The sequence below is a fragment of the Candoia aspera genome, chromosome 6 (genome assembly GCF_035149785.1).
Source record: "Candoia aspera isolate rCanAsp1 chromosome 6, rCanAsp1.hap2, whole genome shotgun sequence".
NCBI lineage: Eukaryota > Metazoa > Chordata > Lepidosauria > Squamata > Boidae > Candoia > Candoia aspera.
Window position 1 is genome coordinate 15,861,516 of NC_086158.1, and position 20,733 is coordinate 15,882,248.

At 42.1% G+C, this 20,733-nt stretch overlaps 1 protein-coding gene across 1 annotated transcript; it reads right to left on the reverse strand.

Moving 5' to 3' along the window:
• Nucleotides 1-1,583: 1,583 nt before the first annotated feature.
• On the reverse strand, nt 1,584-18,939 carry CLDN11 (claudin 11). Its single transcript, XM_063306451.1, has 3 exons — nt 18,628-18,939; nt 13,887-14,051; nt 1,584-2,708 (listed from the first exon to the last, which is right to left on the reverse strand). Exons 1-3 carry the CDS (start codon nt 18,851-18,853, stop codon nt 2,476-2,478), a joined length of 624 nt encoding a protein of 207 aa, XP_063162521.1. The 5' UTR covers nt 18,854-18,939; the 3' UTR covers nt 1,584-2,475.
• Nucleotides 18,940-20,733: the final 1,794 nt, after the last annotated feature.

Here is a 20,733-nt window from a genome sequence, read left to right on the forward strand (position 1 = left end):
AGTAGCATGGACAGGGCCCATTCCCAGGACAATGATCCATGGTCTACAAGCAATTCCTGGTTCCATCTATTGGCTGGATCTGAAGGGGGGTCTCTTTTACATGAGTCATTTTTTCCAGGATAATGAGAAGGTCCTATATTTCCTCCCCTTCCTGCACTGGACAAGTCATGCACATAGTTGGCCCCTCATGATCATGAGAACCTGAGTACAACCATCATCTACTGGGCAGGAAATATGGCTAGCTCTCAAAGGAATAGGACTAGCCTTACATGTTTCTACTTTGTCCTTTCCCATGTTGGTACCCACTCAGTTCTAGTCCCCAAGTAAGACTTCTGTTTCAACTGCTATATTCAGCTGGCACAACAAACCACTAATTAGCCAACCATATTTTAACCTAGCCATATTCTGAGAACACATCCTATATAATTAATTTAGGTTTCATGTGTTGTGAGAACCTAAAAAAATGGATTTAGTCAGTAAACCATGGTTAAGCTAACCGGGGGTAGACACATCATGGGAAGATAATCAACACTGTCTCTATTTCCAGACAAGGAACCTTCTTAGTTTATTGCAGCAGTTTTATTGTGGGACATAAGCCAACAGTTTTCAAACAAAACACTGAACATTAAGATGCTCATTAAATAAAACAGAAGCCCCTTTTGCAGTGGAGGAACACTTTCAGGACACTGCAGGATTCCAATTTCAACACAGTTATAGCTCTTCAACACAATTATTGACCTAAATTCTCACTACTTAAGAAATAGGTGTAGCTGGTGATGCCTGAACCAGCTGCAGGATAGCCCAGGAAAGTACAAAATGGTTTTCTATGCTAGGTGAAAATTCAGCATCTGGAAGGATATTCCCCCACCCCTGCCCCTGTGATATGAGGAAGAGCTGCATTTTGTTTTGTGATGTGTCTACAGCAGTGCTACTCAACCTTGGCAACTTGAACATGTGTGGACTTCAATTCCCAGAATTCCACAGCCAGCATAGCCAGACGCCTGTGTCCCCTGTGTCCCCAATTAGAAGCCACAACCACAACAAAAACCACAGCCATCCCAGAATTCTGGGAGTTGAAGTCCACATATCTTCAAGCTGCCAAGGTTAAGGAACACTGGTCTACAGTAATCATTTTGTTTTGACACAATTCTCCAAAATCTGAGCTTTCCAAGAAGCCAAAGAAGCAAGGCCCCCAGAGTTTTGTAAAGCATCTCAAAATGAAAGCCCCACACTTTAGGTAAACAGGAATTTTATTCAAATTTTAAACATCCCAAAAGAGACAAAGATGTCACTCATATTAATTTTTGTTTTTACAGAGGAAGGTATGTATTTCCCCAATCAGGGATCTCTGCACAGTCAAAGCCCCACTCCATGTGCATCAATGTCATGCCCATGTAAACAGGGCAGGACTTTGCAGCTGCAGATGCCATCTTTACTTTTTTGACCCCCAACCCCTGTGTCCCCAATAAGACCCCTGTGTCCCCAATTAGAAGCCACAACCACAACAAAAATTGCACACAACATTCTGAATTGCTAGAATGACTGGGTTAGAACTCAGGCAAAATGAGAAGAAAATAAACTAGTTAATTTCAACATTTGTTTCAGTATATTGTACAGTATTTTACTTCAGAACAAAAGGCATCCTCATCAGTATTCATTGGACGTGACTTGAATTGGCACCTGATTACGGTAAAAAAATTTAGATAATTGTTCAATCGTTTATGTCAGAATACAAGTTAATTGAAACAAAGTAAAAAATACAAGTTGGCAGGGAGGAGAGTGAAGAAAGTACATTTAGGATCCGTCCCATTGCATATATGTAAGGAAATATATACAGTTCTTCGGTTATTTATCTTGCAATTAGATATGTGTCTCTTTTATTTCCTTCATGCTGATGCATGTAGACAAAAAACACTGTTACTGAAATGGTCAACTTCTTTATAGTGCTTGTTCTGTTTTCAGACTAAGAAAGCAAATTGCTTTCTTAATCTTTTTAGAAAGAAAACATTGCTGCAGTTGGAGTACAGGGCCTTCTTTCCCCTATCTTGGTAAGCACTGCCAGAAAAGATGGCCTTGAGTGAGAGAAAAAGAAGGGGTAACTTATTCTGTGAAATCATTTTCAGACAATTCAGATACTTATTTGTTAATCCTGTTCCTAGTGGAATGGCGGGAGGAAGGGAGGGACAGACAGACAGACGGAAGAAGGGAGGCTTAATATTTCAACAGAATTATGAGTGAAAAAGTCTGACCAACAGGGACTGTGTCCTGACCTAGCATGATCTTTATTTGCTATCTCTATTCAGACAAGTGTGATGTTTATGCTTTACAAACACCAGGCTGTTTCTTTCCATCTTCTACAACTGATGCAATTTGGAAGATGGAAGGTGGAAGTAGATGCAAGACCAAAACCTGAACATAAACCCTTCCACCCCTTTCAGAAATGTTTCACCAAGGCCCGGGAAGTCTCAGGGGCTCTTATACGTGGGCGCTCTTCGCGTGAGTAGGAGAACTCGATCCAGAAGCATAGTAGAAGCGGTTCTCGCCGAACGTTTGAGCATCACCCGAACAACAAACGATGATGCATCCGCCAAAGAGGCAAAGAGCCGATCCAATCCAGCCGGTGTAAAGCGAATATCCAAAGCTCATGATCATGGTTTCACGGTGAGCGCTCACAGGGAACCAAATGGTAGCCACAATACCACACAGAGCTGAGGAAACATTAAAAAAAAAAATCACTGCAGCTCATCACACAGTCTAGATTTCCACATTAAGTTACAAATCCTAGATTTAACAAGCATCTGAAATTTGCACCTATATTTCAAGGTCAGGACATTCTGCAGTTGTTTCCACAGTGCTTATCACAACATGATTGCCGTGTAAGCCCCCTTACTGATTTTTCTGAATGAGTTCTCTAACAAGCAGATAATGTTGAGTACTAGTTCCTAAATGCTCAAGCCCTTAATAATTACCTTGCACTCATTGGCCTATCGTACAAAAACAGAAAAAGACACTTGGGGCACCCTAGAGTGACCATTTTTTTAAATTGCCGAACATGGCTAAGTAGACTGTGGGATTGCTAACTCAAAGCTCATGCTCTTAACCCTTAAACTACACCAAACGCTGGTGCCCTGTGGTGGTGAATTGTATGAATGCATTATATATTGTTCGAAGAAATATTTCCCTTTGGCAAACCTGAAACAGACCCCTTTCCATTTTTACTGAGGACTCCATCATAAATCATTTTTTCCATCTCTCCACTACTGTTTTCATTATATTTATCTTTCTTCTGTCCTTTTTTTTAGTATAAGAAATGGGAATAATAAGCTCCTCCCTCCAGTCACAAAATTTGGCCTTGCAAGAATTAGATCCCTGAACAATAAACTAGACCAATGTCTCTCAACCTTGGCAACTTTAAGATATGCAGACTTCAACTCCCAGAATTCCCCAGGCAGCCATGCTGGCTGGGGAATTCTGGGAGTTCAAATCCACACATCTTAAAGTTGCTAAGGTTGAGAAACACTGAACTAGACATTGAAATAAAACAAATATTCTAAGCATGCTCAGTCAAGAGTCCTTCCCATCAAAATCAATAAGATTACTCCGAAGGAAATAATATTTCATTGTGCAATCTGACTTTTATTTTACAATTATCTCTTCAAGAGTCTGCAGCATCCTTTTCTCTCCATGTGTCCATTAAATCCCAATAGAAATCATTAAGAAGAAAGTTTTCCATGGTCATTTTTTGTATTGGAAAATGTGGGCAACCTGGGAAGCTTCAGAGTGTAACAGAACATGCAGTCGCATTTGCAGTAGCATTTTTTCCTGCCTCCAAGAGCCAAGTCAGTTTAAACGCTCCAGTAAGAGAAATTCAAAAGAAATTTCTTTTTTTCTTTTTCAGGATCCCATTAACAGGGCCGCAACTAGCGGTGGGCAAGCGGGGCATGTGCCCTGGGCACTGTGCTGGGGGGGGGGCGCCAAAATGAGCACTGGGGGGGGCGCCAAAATGGATGTGGAATCCATGTTTGCCCTGGGTGACACAGACCCTAGTTGCGGCCCTGCCCATTAATTCCACAGTGGTGTGTGATTTGGATAGTTTCAGGGAAGAGCTGAAATGGGAACATTAGGACTTGATCCCAGAAATTGAATCTCTGAATTTTCAGTGGGTGATTCTCTTTGCCATACCCAGGGGTGGCAGCATTTTAAAACAGCTTCTGGAAGCAAGAAATGTCCCTGCTAGAAAACCACAGAACCACAAGGGACTTCAGGAATCATCTAATCTACCCTCTTGCTTGGTGCAGGATCCCCAAAGGGGGTGAGCTTTGATCAGCTGGTCATGCTGCCATTTTACCCCAGATGACCCTGCACAGACACCCAGATGTTTCTGGTGCTATCTGGCCAATGCATTTGGACAGACAAGCACAGCTAGGAAATACCAGCCCAGAGAAGCTGGATGGATGGAGGATGATTGTTCTTTCAGCTTAATTGATGTGAATGGCTCAACTCTCACTATTCTGGCTTCAAAGATTTCCTTGTAGAAGAATGAATTAACTAATTAACTGCTAACAAAGGGCCCTTCCTCACAGCTGTGCTAACTTGCCTTCTTACAGTCTTTGAATTGGCAGAAAAGATGTGGATATAAACTGGGCAGCCCCAATGGCCAACTCCTAATTTGGTGATTAGGACTCTCCTTCTACTTCTAATGTGGGATAATTAAAGTGTAGCAATTGGTGCATTCCACTGATGGTTTTCCACCACCTGTCCAGTATCACTTGTTGGCAGCAAAAACAACCATCAATCACTATCTTTAATATGTCATAAGGTGACTACAAATGTGTGTCTGGGGCAGAGATTTTAGCCACATTTCTGGTTGCCCAGCTGACCAGCTGCTAGTGCAGAGTGGCCGTGCACTGCTGAACTATCATGCAGGTTATTTCTGAAAAGGTGTCCAGATCAGTGGATCTGTTTGTTTAAACATAGGTCTACTCTGCTCTTCTGGAAGATCACTAAACCCATGTCCAAAAAATAGCCCAAATGCAGTAGAATGCAGGATGATGTTCAAGGGAGTTTTTCCAGGAGATCTGTTCTGCTTTATCCCATGTCCCACTGCTCTGCATGTGGCCAGTCAGCCAATCTATTTTGAAGACATGGGTTTAGCACATTTCCAAAAATCACTAGACCCACATTCAAAAATAGCTACCAGCATGCCAAAGAGATTGCAAGGAGCATCAGGAGAGCTCTCTCCCTTCAGTCCATTCCCCTTGCTATGAATACCACCTCTCTCTTGGGAATGAACAAAAAGTGCTACAAGGGAATTGAAGTATTGTCAGCAAGTGGGCATGGCTGCAGCATCTGAATCACTCTGTGCCTCTTGGCTGTGCCTATGACCTGTCTCTTGGACAAAAAGGGGAGACAAGCAGAAAACCTTTATCAATTTCACTCCAACTCCCATATATCATAAGCCCATAAGTGCTGGATGATAATGGTAATGTCAGCAGCAAGTGACCATGATGACATTACCTAGAAGTAGCCTTCTTTTTTGGTGCCTTCAGTGTTGGAATTATCAGGGGTCAACTCAGCATTGTCTCACAAGCATAGAAAGGGGGCCTCTCTAGCAAACGCATCTCTATTGTGCTTCTGGGATGTCACATGGGTCACCTGATTCCCAATTCCTCCTCCTTCTTGGGCTTGGAGATTAACAAACTCCATTACCCTTCTGGCAGACCTGCAAGCAGGAGCTGCTGCAGGAATGCAGCCCTCCCCCTACCATATCACCTGCACACAGACTTTCTATTCCACACACAAAGTGTCTACAAAGAACCAGTGATGATTAAGTGCTTTCTACTATGAATCTTCCTGTATCCAGATCTACTGAATAAAAGTAAGCTATCTCTATTTTTCTTCATCTAACTACAGTATAAAGACTGAATTTATTTCTGAACGTAATTAAGCTTAATGTGCAAGTTCCCTTTTTTGGTTCACGCTTCTACTCTGCAAGATCACTGTTAGCTGCTTGGAGTTCTTTTATTAACCTTTAAAAACTCCATCATTCAAGTCAGTGTTGACTCCTGGCGACTGCCTGGACAAGTCCCTGCAGTTTTCTTGGCAAGGTTTTTGGAAGTAGTTTGCCATTGTCTCCTTCCTAGGGCTGAGAGAAAGTGACTGGCCCAAGGTCACCCAGCTGGCTTCATGCCCATGGTGGGACTAGAACTCACAGTCTCCCGGTTTCTAGCCTGGTGCTTTAACCACTACACCAAACTGGCTTTCTGGAAGTAGCCATTGAATAGACAGAATTATACTGGTGGGCAAAATGGCGCGCAGACATGGACACACTCACACATGCAAAGTAACAAAAGCAGTAGAAAGTATGGCCAAATGAAGTTCTGAAGAAGTAGCATAAAAGCTGTAACTACACTGTCTGGAATAGAACTAACAACAAAGCACTGGCAGAACATAGCTCTCTTTCCTGGTTTAAATCACCAGGAGCATTAGTCTTTAAAAAAAGAAAACATAAGACAGGTTTCATGCCCTTTTAATAATTTGCTAAAGTCGTATTTACAAATACACGCAGCATTCTTACAAAACAGGCTAAGAGCTAAACCTGGTTATAAAAGAAGCTTGCTCAAGCCCTTTCCAGAGTGTTGGTCAGGCATTGCCAGAGCCAAGTATCAGGTCTCTCCTGCAGCCAAGCCAAAAGAGCCTTGAAGGAAATGCCCAGTGATCAGACACAGCGTTTCTCAACCTCAGCAACTGCTGGCTGGGGAATTCTGGGAGTTGAAGTCCACACAGCTTAAAGTTGCTGAGGTTGAGAAACACTGGATCAGAAGGAAGGAATATGCCTGCAGCAGCCCAAAGTGGCCAGTTGAAGCTGGACAGATCCAAGGCCCTTATCATCATCATCATCAAGACATCATAGATAGTTCATACAGCAAGACTTACGGTGCAAGAAGAGGAAAAACACTTCTTTAAAACTGGAATAGCCAAATACAGCTTTAATCTGCCTCCATGGTTGGGGGAGATAAGTTGAAGGCAAGGTCATGAGGACCTGTCCTCTAAAAACTGCTGGTGGGGCATCTTCATGCCAAGGTTTGTGGGATGTGAACACTGCAGTAGTAAAAAGACATTTGCAGCTGTGATCACATCTGCACTTTTGAATAGGATTTTAGAAGGTTAAGGCTGGATTTTAGCTACGTTTTCAGGAATTATCAGTGTAGTGAATCGGGAAGCCCCCATTTCCTCAGACAAAACATGACAAAGCTTTCACTCCCCAGATTCAGCTGGACAACTAATACAAATATCCCAGAATCGAGTACCCACACAGGTGAGTACATATTGCCTGCAACATCTAAGCCTCATGTGGGGGAGAGGAGGAGATTTGCTCACACTTTCCCAACACGTTCTCCTCTGCCCTAACTTGGCCAGCAAAAAGACCAAGCATGTGGGGGAGAGAGAGAGGGATTCCTGAAAGAAGCTGAACAAGATGGAGACTGGAAATAGCCACATGGTTTGGTGAACTGATTTCCAGGAAAAGCAGAGTTAAGCAACACACAGGCAGGAGGAACCAGGGTAGGAGCAAAGCTGAACTTCTCTGCCAGTAGAGGTAAAGGAGGGGTTGACTTGGAGCCAAGAAAAGCTTCCGGGAACAGACAATAATGCCTACTTAGGAGGAGAGGTGGCAGAGACTCCAGGTTGGTTGAGTGGATTGCCTGGGACCTGTAGTAAGAGCTGAGCTGAGTGTCTTTGGACTGGAGGTGAGAGAACTATGACTCAGAAATCTCCAGGGAGTCAACCGGAGGTAAGAGGAAGTACTCCTAAAGCTTTGATTAAAGGTTGCATATCTAAGGGAGTCAGGGATTAGTCAGGACCAGTTACCTGGAGAAGCAAGACTGGGGGAAATCCCACCTCTGGTGGTAAAATAAAAGTTGTAGGCTAGGATAATTCAGGGGCATTCCTTTGTTTTCAGGAATACACATCTGCTTTATGGATTCTAGTATTTGGAAAGTGATGGCTAACTTTGCCCCTCCTTATGTATCATTTATTGTAAATTTAACACTCTACTTGTACCATTTTATTTCTATTTTATGCTAACTCAAGACTTGTACATTTTGTGCCATTTTAAGCTATCTGAGCCCAGTTGTCATTCCATCTGATAAAAAAGATGTTGCTTTTGACATTTCTTTCAAAGAATTAAACATTTTGGTGAAATTCTCATGGGCAGAGTGTATTCTTGTACAGACTTGGTTGCAAGTAGCCAAGAGATGCATGGGAATGTCCTATATCTTCATTGGACAACTATCTCTGCAGCACTTGGGAGCCACTCTGGCTTCCCATATTTCAATTAAATCTTTTTTTTTTTAAGAAGATGTTACAAGGGAACTCCCCATGGGTTTTTCCCAGACTGGGAAATGAGAGCAGCCATGGAGGCTTCAGAGTAATGGAGCAAACAGAAAATACTGTAACGCATTCTGCCACATCACTAGCTTTCCAACTGGCGGGTTGTTTTAAACCAAGCTACAATCCCTCCAGAGCCTTGTGTGGTGCAGAGTGGTAGGCAGCAGTATTGCAACCAAAACTCTCCCCACAACCCAAGTTCAATCCCAGCGGAAGCTGGATTCTCTCTCAGGTAGCCAGCTAGGGTTGACTCAGCCCTCCATCCTTCTGAAGTCGGTAAAATGAGTACCCAGCTTGCTGGGGAAGGCGGTGACTGGGGAAGGCAATGGCAAAGCACCCCGCTATAGTCTGCCAAGGAAACATCGCAAAAGTGGCATCCCCCCCAAAGGGTCAGACATGGCTCGGTGCTTGCACAGGGGACCTTTCAAACAATCCCTCCACTCTCTCCTGTCTGCCAATCAACAGCATGGCACAGTTATTATGGCTCTGAGTTTGGAGCTTGCTGAGAACATCTTCAACCAATCATTGTGCAGCTTGGACTGGCCAATAGCAGAGCACAGAAAATACCAGCCAATGAACACTCATTCTCCCTGCTTCTAACTTTCCCATTCTGTTGCCTTAGTGCTTCCCCTTCCCTCTTCAAGAACAAATGATTTTCTATCCCACCCCCCATACAGAGTCTATGCACTTGGCAACATGTATTTGTGTTGCTTTGTAAGTTTGCAGAACAATCTTTATGACAGGCTTCTAGAGGGGTGATTACAAGGGAAGATAGTTTATTTAAGTATTAGCAGATATAAAGAGAAGTCTAAAAAGCCTTCATCTTTCCATGGGACTGGATCAGACTTCTGAGCAAAGTGTATTTTTCTAGCAAATTCTGAAAGTGTTGCATGCCAGCTTGCATGCCAGCAAAACCACATTTGAAAGTTTTTCTCCAAGCAGGGCTGGATAAAGCACAAAGTTCAGACAGTTCATGTCCTAACAGCCAGGAATCACGCTGAGATGAGGAATAGGTCTCTAGTGTTTATTACTGCTACATTAGACAGAAAATCCTAACAAACTGAAGAAGCCTGGGAAAAACCCAGACAGATAAACCCCAAAGGCTACGGCGGGTCTGATCTGTGTCTCTTTGAATGGCTGCTTAAGTCCTCAGTACTACGCATGCGTTTTCCCCCCTGGACAGAGGCCCCCTCCTGCTCGCCATCAGTACTCATGACAAGGGAGATGTTTATGGCTTTCTGCCTCACATGGAAAAATAATTGCTTGGTTTGGTTATTCATCGTTCGGACTTAGGATGGGTGTTGGAGTGAGGATAAGCCTTCCTTTGGTGCTCGGCTTAGGTGCAAAATGTGTTGGGCCACCTCTGGGCTCCCCTCATTCACAACTTCCTAAATAGGAACGGTCCCTAGTTTGGCAGCTTCCACATAAAGCTTAGTGTGGTTCCTGACTGTTAGGACATGATGTCCTAACAGTCAGGAACCACGCTGAGACGAGGAGTAGGTCTCTAGTGTTCATTACTGCTACATTAGACAGAAAATCCTAACAAACTGAAGAAGCGTGGGAAAACCCAGACAAACCCCAAGAGTTAAGGTGGGTCTCTTTGAATGGCTGCTCAACTGCTCAGTACTACACATGCGTTTTCCCCCCTGGACAGAGGCCCCCTCCTGCTCGCCATCAGTACTCATGACAGTTTCTCTGATATGAAAACAAATGCCTTCAAACCCTAAATGATCTCACTGGAGTGCAATTTTCATCCATTTTGAGGAAGGGGAGCTGAAAAGAGATGGTTGTTCTTTAAAGGAAAGATGAGTAATCAGACAAATGGCCTTCAGTCAATTATTTTAAAAAAAATATATGTTTGAGAAGGGCAGGAAAGTTCTGAAATTAATCAAAAGGACTGTAGTTTTCTGTGTCCCATAATCTATGAGCAACATAACTAAATGAGGACATTAGATCTGAAGCCAAATTGTAATCATCCTCATTTCTGCCAGTCTGAAAACACTGTTGTGAAGGGCTGCTGCTAAGCTGCAAAGTTACTACCCCTCTGTTAATTAGGATCTTTCCACTTTAAACATAGTCTCTTTACCAAAGGCAAAAGTACAATCAAAGATGCTAGAGAAATTGCTAAAAGAGAACTGACTGCAACTCAATTCTAACCTCATTCGATACTTGCATTCACTCAGGACGTTAAGTCAGGATGTCTTTTTTTTTTTTTTTTAAATGGCTTATTGAACAAGCCATAGTGGCCTAGTTTGCATATAACAATCATAATGAGTAGAGTCATATAATATGCTAAGCCAAGAGGAAGCAAACTATATAATGGCTTAGCATGATGTGTGTATTAGGCCAATGTGTTAAATTTGCTATTGGATTTACTGAACAAATAAGGTCACAGGAGGCATTTAATAATGCTTGGCAGGAGGGAAAGGCCCTTGGCCTTTCACTTTGGTGGGCAGCTGACATTAAATCAGTTGGAAGTGCTGAGCATACTATTTTCCTGCAAGCTTTTAACAGTTGTTGGGTATTATTGCCAAGAAAACTATATAGACATGTAGTTTTCAAGATGTGTTGGATTTCAATTCCTGTTAGTCTTGACAGAAATTATGGGAATTAATATTGAAGAGAATGGCATCAATTGAGAGGGAAGGCTGGTATATTCCACATATTCTTTCATCAAGCATCAGAGTAGTTGCAGTGCTGCCTTAATTCTGCCATAGTTAATGGAGACATAACTAGGAGGAACATGTCATGATTTATTTGTTAGATTTATATCCTGCCTTTGGCCAGGAGCTCAAGGTGATATATATAGTGGCTTCCATTTTTTCCCCACAACAACAGTATGGTGAGGTAGGTTGAGCAGAGAGAGAATGATTGGCCCAAAGTCTCCTAGGGAGCTTGTATGGATTTGAATGTGGTTTTCCCAGTGCCAGTCCAACACTTTAACCACTAAACCACACTGGCTGGCAATATGATCTAAGTAAAATTATAAAAAACTGTTAAAACTCTTGGCAATCATACAGGAGTAAGTCAGTCAATGTAGAATCCTGGTCAGCATGCCAGACCTGGGCCAAGATTCAAGAGACCTAACTTCAAATCCCCTTAGGTGAGTCTTTCTTTCTCAGCCAAACCTACATTGCAGGGTGCTGAGACTAACATGGGGGTAGGCGGATTCCTTGGAGAAAGAGTAAAGTGTACATATTATAAGGGAGACTGTAACATGAAGGAGGAGAAGGATAAATATCTACCGAAAGTTTTAAATACTCATTTAAAATGTTAAAACGTCTTGAAACAAAGGCAAGTTTTAGCCTGGTGATGAGAAATAAAAAGGGACGACACATATCATAGCCACTGTATGGATGGATGTCACCACAAAAAGAGGGGTGAGTGGAAGGAGAAGGAGAAGGAGAATCCCATACATCTGCAATTACCACATCTGTGAGAAGCTGAGCAGAATCCCACTTTCAGATCTAAGGAGATAGGAATTACAAGTAAGAAAAGTTATGGAGGATCTCTAAAGCAGTTTTTTCTAAGTTAGCTTCCTCCAGATGTGCTGCATCTGCAGCTCACAGAATGCCCAACCAAATGGCCAATGCACTAGAAAAGAGCTGGGAAATCTGCAGCCATCCAGAGTATAAAGGCTTCCTGGAGGCAAGCTCAGCTACTCATCTCTTCATAGACTCATCTGTGTAGTTTCCTTGCAATGATACAGAAATGGTTTGCCACTGCCTTTTTCTAGGATGTTTTTTCAACTTTCCAGGCTAGTCTAGACTGTTGGTTAGTAGCACTCATGTATTAATTGCCTTCAGTTCTGTGTAGCTTTCCAAGATAAGCTTCTTAACTACAATCCCTAGTAGTCCCAGTCAGGATAACTAATGGTAAGGAATGTTTGGAGTTGTAGCCTGGCTACATCTGGAAGTCCATAACCTCTCCATCCTTGCTGTCCATCTCTGTAAGTCTTTGGTTGTTTAGCCTATTGGAATAGTTGGATTTTTGGGTCTATATTTTGCAAATTGCAGAGAACTTGGAAGTCTCTACTGCAGCTGGACAAGTCTTCTCCAGTATGGTGGAAACTGGGCATCCATTATAATAAGCATGATGTCAGTGCTAGCTGCCAGAAGGAGAGAGTCAACTTCAGGGCAAGGCAGCACAAAGAGACTACTCTCCTCTTGGCCATCCCATCCTCCTCCTCCTCCTCCTCAGCTAAACAAACTGATGAAAACAAGACACCAAGGCCTCTTGTTGTGAGATGGGCAAGACTCAAGAATACACAGGTGCTAATTATGATTGTATTGGCCATTGTTGTCAGGATGACACTGACTGGGTCTTCCATACTGATCAGAAGAAAATACATTAAATGAGAAGAGCTCCAGACCAACATGAGCATAGCAGCCCAGAAGTAAGGGGAGGAAGACACATAGGGACAATCTTCTTCAGAATTTTGTATTAACAAGGTCTGCAGCTGACATCTTTGGTTTCCCTGAGAAATGGCAGCCACTCTCAATTTGGTAGCTGCTTCCAATTTGGCCATCGTGTGAATCAACCAGCCCCTGGTGCAAGCTTCCCCACCCTGGTGACCTTCAGCTGTTCTGGGCTACATTTTCCCTCATCCTTGGCCATTTTTCCAGTGTTCCAAAGAAATGTCTACCATATAATGGATGGGCTCTTGCATCATGTTTCACCAGCTCAGGGAAGGACCTAGCAGATGCACTCACGCAACATCTTAAGTTCAATTCATGTTAACATTGGTTAGATTTGTTGAGGGTTAGAACGTGTTAGGCAGATCAAGGCCAGTTGGTTAACGTATGGTTTGGTGTATTGTATAAATGTTCAAAACAGATTAATTTAGCATGTTGTATGAATGCAGCCTTCACTGAGAAGCTGGCTCTTAGGGAAGCCTTTCCTCTCTCCCAGGATAGCATGATGATAACTGTGATCCTGGCAGTCAAGCTGTAATGGTATCTGAGAAAGACCTTGAGAGACAGGGCAAAGAAATGCTACCTAAGGAATGGTCAGATAAGAGAGGGCATAGCCCACAGCTGCATAATAAATGGAGAAAGCAGCTCATAAGAGACCTGCCCTAGTTTCTCAGGCTGTAAAGGAGACAGTGGAAGATCTGTACTTTCAGCCTTGCAAGATTCTGTTAATGTAGCCTACAATAAAGTAGAATTAGCTCATCTGGTCATGTTTCCTGTCTGGTCTACCTGGGAAGGCTGACATCAATCTTGCAAGTCTGAAAGTACAAACCTCCTGTCTCCTTTACAGCCTGGGAAGCCAGGGAGGGTCCCTTCTGAGCCTCTTTCTCTTCCCATTATTTAGCTGCGGGCTATGCCCTCTCTTATCTGACTGTTCCCTAGGCAGCATCTCTTCACCCCATCTCTCAAGGACTGTCTCACATACCATTACACAAGTACAGCTTTGTGGATCCCTCAATGGAAGACTTGCTAGGGTAGAGTTTGATTAGCATCCAAGGAAGTGAATTGAAACATGGGATACCTTACCCAAGAGAATTAGTAGGATTCCTCCCAGTTGAGAACGCCGGTACTTGGCCACCCCAGGTTCGTGGCCCATCCGAATGCAAGGCAAAACAGTCACCAAAAGGAAAACAGCTGGAAGTCCCAAAACTGTGGCCGCAATCATCAGGGCCCGGCATGCCTGGACATACCCTGTGGGAGAAAAAGACTTCAGATCCTGCAAGCCTAAAATTTTCAACAGAATATTTCTGCTTTAGAATAACAGAAGGGTCCTAAACACTTGCAAACTAAACAAATGCCTTTCCCAAAGGGAACAATCCATTTGCATGACCAAGAAGTGTCCACCTGCACTTCCTCTCAGCGGGACCTCTAAAGCAGGGGTGGGCAACATTTTTCCAGAGAGGAAAAGACACTCCTTCTCTTCCAAAGCCTGCACAGATGACAACACAGGAGGAAGCAGGATCAACAGTTTTGAACTGATTGGGGTTTTTTTCCACTGCTGATGATGTTGGCAAACACACTTGCTTATTACTTTATTTCAAACTTTCCAGAAAGCGGCATCAGCCATTTTCACAACTTTCTTCCCGATGTTGAGTTTTGAGATCTTGGGGCCACCAAGAAAAGGCTGACCTCATAATCCAGAGATGTCCACCCCAGCCACAAAGTTACAGTGGATATATGTAAGATGCTCTATATGGGAGCCTGTATGCATGCCAGGTACCCTCTGAAAGGGAGAGATGGAAAGAGTCAAACTTTCTTATATATTCCTTCCTGGGAATAAGGCTGACAAACAGGTTGAAACTAATCAGCTCAACATAGTAATCTCCAAAGCTAAAACATGTGGCCATAAGTGAGGCAAAAATGCCCAGGACTTCTTTGGGCTCACGAACATTAAACTGAGTTCTAAAAATAATAAATTATAGGATTCTTCCCAAAGGAAATCTTTTAGAATATGGGGGATGAGGGCAACAAAGAGGCCATCTCAAACAACTTTGGGGATGGGTTTTGTCTTCTTCCCACTACCTCGTTCCTGTCACTTGCAGAATATGGACAGTTTACCTGCCTGCTGAACAATAGAGGAATTACAATTACAGAAAACGTGAGCAAATCATCTCCAGTACTAGGAGGGGACGAAAGATTTTGATTGCAATTTCTTAGTGACATCAGATTTAGATAAAATATTGGGTCTGTTCTGGAGCTAGAATGGGGAGATCTAGATTTAAATCTGCATTTGGGTATAGACTTCAGGCCAGTCACAGCCTCTTACCCTAGCCTACCCCACAAGGTTGATGTAAGAATAAGGTCTAGGGGACGAAAAGAACTACATGGTCCCCTTTGAGTTCCTGGATGAAGAATAATACTGAATAATTAATAAACAGTGGAGGTTTGAAGATAATGAGGCTTACAATCTTGCACATCAGAATAGCTCCAGTTTGGGGAAAGCTGGAGATCAACAAACTGGACAATTAGACATATGAAACCTATATTTACCAGATGCAAACAGGAGCTGGTGTAGAACTGAGCAGTAAGTTAAACACTCTGAGACTGTAGAGGGTCTTCCACAGAGGAATAACCTATAGCTTGGGTTTAAGCTGGCTGCTCATAAGAAGTGATGTCACGTAGCTAGAGATGGGCAGAATTCCAGCTTGCAAATCTATTTTACTGGGGACTTTAAAATTTTAATCAATGTATTTGTATTCCAACCTTGAAATCCACTAGTTGAAATCTGGTGCTAAACATTAGATGTCAACTTAGCATTTAAAACATCTCAGCCTAGAAATATCTACATAGGGACAAAACTGAATAAAATTCACAGTCCGTCTACACTAACACTGACTCTCAGTTCCCTGGGGTTCTTAGAATTTCAGCTGTATGGGAATTGGAACTCATTTATTGATATTACTGCAAAATACGCAGAAAATTGAGTAATAAATATAGTACCTGAAAGGGGCATTTCCCTACTTCAGTTCTCATGTAATGCTTGAATTCATAGATAGTTGCAGACTGATCACCAGGTCTCAGCTGCTGTTAGATTATGCCAGTCATGGACATAAGAAAAGGAGACCATAACATCAGCTTTTCTGGATCAGACTATATGTTCCTGCATCCTATGTTATAGCTGTCAATTGGAGCTTCTTGAAAACCCTCCAGCATTAGTGCTATCTATCTATCGCCCTTCATCAGCTGGTATTCAGATGCATTATAGTATCTCTGAATCAGGAGGTTACATATAAACTGGCCATTAATAAACCTGTCCTCCCTGAAGCCCTCTGACTTAGTGGTCATCTCTATCATGTGTCAGGGAGTTCCATAAGTTCATTAAGCAACATACAAAAAGCAATTTCCATCAGTCCTGAAATTCTTGCCAATCAAACTGATACTCATAGTGTTAAAAATGAAATAAGACCTATATACTGAACTTTTAAAAAATTATATCATACTGGCTGGAAGTGTGAGATCAAGCCCCTAGTTAGAATCTCCCATCAGTCATGAGCTCACTGGCTGGCCTCAAGCAATTACTTAAGGCACTGGCCTGCAGTTGAGGGATAATAAATATAAATATATTATTATACATAACAAATGTACATGTAATATAAGGGATATAGCGCCTGCCCTTTGGAACATCCTCCCTCCAGAAATTAGGATGTCCCCGACCCTGTTGGCCTTTTGTAAGGCCATGAAGACCTGGCTTTGTGCCCGGGCCTGGGGCTTCGAGCATGTGGATGGTCCCGTTTCTTGGTTATATTAACATCCATACATTGCTTACTTGGCAGCCATGTATATTTATTTTGTATTTATTTTATATTTTAACTGCTTAATTGTAATTGTTTTAATTGTTTTATAGTTTCATTGTTGTAAGCTGCCCAGAATCACTTGCTGAGATGGGTGGCTATAGAAATCAAATAAATAAATAAATATTTAGGAGATGAACTTACAGGATTGTGACTACATAAAATCTTTCATGCTTCTAATTTGTTGCATCATTTTTAAAAAAATGAACTTTGACTTAAGCGTTGTTTTATGCAATATGCACAAAAGGTGATCAATCCTCCCAATTTCACATTTTCAGTTCTTAAATGTTATGTGTGTGTATGTGTGTGTGTTTGTGCATCAAAATAAACTATAAGGTAAAAATCCTAAAATCTGGAAAAGAGGAGGAACGTCTTAAACAAACAGGTGGAGATCAAACATGCTCAATGCTTGTGGGAGCTCCCTGCTTGAGCTGGAGAATGCAAACTGGGTGGGAAGGGGAATGGAAGAAGACACGAAGAGTCACTTTCTCCAGGAAGGATGGCTTTTTTAATAATAAAAAATTAAATCCAGGGTTAGAATAATAATTAGCTTGGTTAATAATTAAGATAATAATTAGATTAGTTAGCTGGAAGCCTGAATGGGAAGAAGCCACACTGCAGAATCTTGTTGCATATCCCAGTTGCTTTTACTAATACAAATTAAATCTTCAATAATCATTAAGTAATGTTCATTAATGTACTGATCATTACTAGCTCATTATTAATTATTGATGGATAATGATTGGCTGATAAATAAATACTATTTATTAATAATAATGCTAATTATTATCCTAACCCTGGATTTAATTTTTTACTATTAAAAAACCATCCTTCCTAGAGAAAGTGACTCTTGTAAAATCACGGATAGACATAAAAGGAACACTTTTTTAAAAAAAAATATTTATTTTTGACATGATGATTCTAAAACAGACCCTCCCAGGATCTGATAGCACGAACTTCCCATGCTGGAATAACAAAATTCAGCTGTTATTGTTTGTGTAGCTTTTTATTTTGCTCCATACTATTTGGAAAATATTTTCATTGCCTCCACTCCTGCACAAAATCACTGAAGCTACCCATCCAACAAGGAAGAGCTCAGTGATGCAGACCAGATGGTCGACTAGATTTTATTCCAGCCTAGAAAAGACCTGCCCAATACTATCAACAGGACTTACCCAGGGAGCCCCAAAGCCTGACCCATTTTAAGACAGATGCCAAAGCTTCTAAGAGTCCCATCTTACCGATGGTTAAACTGAGACTCCAAGATGTGAAATATTCAGGGTCACACAAACTTCAGGGCTAATTCCTATGAGCTAAGGACTGGGCTGCAAAGTCAGGGACAGGGGTCTGCAACAAGATAATCCCATCCCAACTACCCAGAGTCATTGGGAGTTGGGCATCATATAAATTTAATGGATTATTATTAATTATTATTATCCTGATTTTTGTTCTGCCAACTTTTGAATGTTTCCATTTGCCAGAAATTAGGATAGTGTACTCTGAGCATGTGTATTATGATAATAATAATAATAATAATAATAGGAAGAGGAGATTATTTTCTGCCGCAGTGATTAAGGGTTCTACCGGTATCCTCACTTCATAAATTCCTGCACCAATTTAGCTCGCTCTCCCTCTGTTCATTCAAATATAGTTGCAAAATGCACCTTGTCTAAAAAAGGCTTAACCCTCAATTCATTGCTGTTATTATTAATATTAACATACATAACTACATTTGCCCACATATTACTTCTTCATCTGTTCTAATCTTTTGTAACTTTCCAAGATGTTGAAACACAGCCTGTAAGATCTCTGGAACAAAGTCTGGGCAGTTTTTCAGTGATTCTACCAAACCCTCTCAATTGCCCCTAAGGATTGCTGTCTAAAAATATAATAAACCAGTGTGAAGCTGCAGGGTTCAATTCGGAGCTGCCTTGGCTTGATGGAGCTGTCCTTGAGAGTTGCTGGATAATCCATACCTGGTAAGATGAGGATGTCCACCAGTGGCTTGCAGTGATACAGCCCTGTTGCCATGACGCAGTCTGCCCACAGTCCCTTGGACCCCAACTCATCCATCTTCCGGCAGGTGGTGATGGTGTATCCACAAGTCACAACCCAGTCATTTGTGGAAGTGGCCACGATCAAGCCAATCCAGCCAACAAAGCTAGCCACAAATCCAGTGAGATGTAAACAAGTGGCAACCATGCTTCTCCTAAGGTGGCTGAACAGTGAAAACTGGTGAGCAAGAAGGCAAGGGTCTGACTCTGAGTGGCCAGCTAAAGGAATTGAAATCAGATCAGCTGGGACAGAGATGCCTGGCATCTGTTCGAACGGCCCCTGGGAGGAGTCTGCTCCCACACAGATGGGGGGGGGGTGGCTCAAAATGTGCCAAGTTTTGTTCTTCTGTGCTTGGCTTTCCCCACCCCCACCCCCTTTGTTTAAACTTCCTGCAATTTACACAGTGGGAAAAGTGAGCTCGCTGGCAGAACAACAGAAAGACAAATGGGAGAAAGCATCCATTTAGGTTCAAGCCGAAACAAGGCCTGATCCTAAGTTAGAAAATTCATTGAGAAAGGCTTTTGCGAAACACGAACTACAGGCAGTGCTCCGTTTCAAAAGAAGAGACAACACGAAAGGCCAGCTTAGTGCTACGACTGTTCTTCGAAGTCCTGTTGCACAACGTGCAGACACACCACCATGCTTTTGAAAGAGAAAACTGAGGCAGCAAATGTCAGGTGGGGAAAATACAGATCCTCTGGGTCATATTTGCACCCTTCGGAATAGAGAGCAGGGTGTGTTGGCTGGAATTTTCAGTCTCTTTTCTGTCTTGGGTGAAGTTGGGGTGATTTTAAGGAGAAAATGGATGCTTTTGGCTTGAAAGAAGCTTCAGGCATCCAGAGTAACTCCTACAGCACCCCACAGGCTGATTTATCTCATTTGGAAAGGTTGTGGCAAGCCACATGCCTTAAGCCTCTACACCAGTGTTTCTCAACCTTGGCAACTTTCAGATGTGTGGACTTCAACTCCCAGAATTCCCCAGCCAGCAGTTGAAGTCCACACATCTGAAAGTTGCCAAGGTTGAGAAACACCACTTGACACATTACTTTATTCATTTCTACAACTCCATTCAGAACTCAGATTGCTAATTTTATAGATGGGATATTTTGGTGATGGGAGCAGACTAGGGATTATGCATTTTGGTAAACTGACTTTTATGTAAATGTACAACAGAGATTAATCTCAGGTTTGACACTCACAGTAGTTTGACACTACTGTAACAATCCTAAGGGTATCCCCATGGGGTGGGGGGGACAGATTTAAGGTCTATTCGTAACCGTGGAATAAACAATTAAAAATGCATTCTATTTTACTATTTAGGAGAGATTTTATTCCAAAACTGAAAGGCTTGTTCACTAACATCAGCAATGAAAAATCAATCTTGTTGAAAGAGTGGAAAGCACACTTTGTATTCTTCAAGTTAGAATTTTTCCTTCCACGAATAAAACATGCCTGTAGCGACCACTGGTGGAAATTCTTAGCATTGTACTCCAGCTTCTGGAACTGATTTCTAAAGCAAGCTTGTTGCATAGCGGGTTGCTGCACATAGATTCCCTTGACCTTTTGGCACCACAAAATGACTTACAGTTAAACATGTGAATGGCTGCATTGGGAGAGCACTTGGAGAGATTTGGAGAGATCAAAAGTCCTGCATTTGATCGAAGACAGTTCACCTACACATGCAAGTAATGGACTTAAATTAGCAATGCTGTATGTACTTTTGTTAGGAATCCAGCAATCAGCAATATTTCTGATAGAGGAAGCAGGTGAAGCCACCCCTACATTTACAGTTTTACCTATCTCTTGTACAAGTGTTGCAGTCTCACACAGGAAAATAAAAATGACAACAAAGACCAATATGCGGAACCAGTATTTTATCATTTTTTTCCTCCTTTCCCTCTGTGACTGCTCTCAAATGCGATCCTCCTGCCTCCTTCACAGACTTTAACCCAGGGCACAGGAGGAGATAGGAAAAGCAGTCTATATTTCACTGTCTTTTATTTACACATCTTTTACGCACAGAAAGT

What these genes read in the sequence shown, in the direction of transcription:
- CLDN11 (XM_063306451.1), bottom strand. Translation starts at nt 18,853, where the DNA reads ATGGTTGCCACTTGTTTACATCTCACTGGATTTGTGGCTAGCTTTGTT. An exon ending in GGACATCCTCATCTTACCAG is followed by an intron (nt 14,052 to 18,627) that starts GTATGGATTATC and finishes TTTCTCCCACAG; the next exon opens with GGTATGTCCAGGCATGCCGG. An exon ending in AATCCTACTAATTCTCTTGG is followed by an intron (nt 2,709 to 13,886) that starts GTAAGGTATCCC and finishes ATGTTTCCTCAG; the next exon opens with CTCTGTGTGGTATTGTGGCT.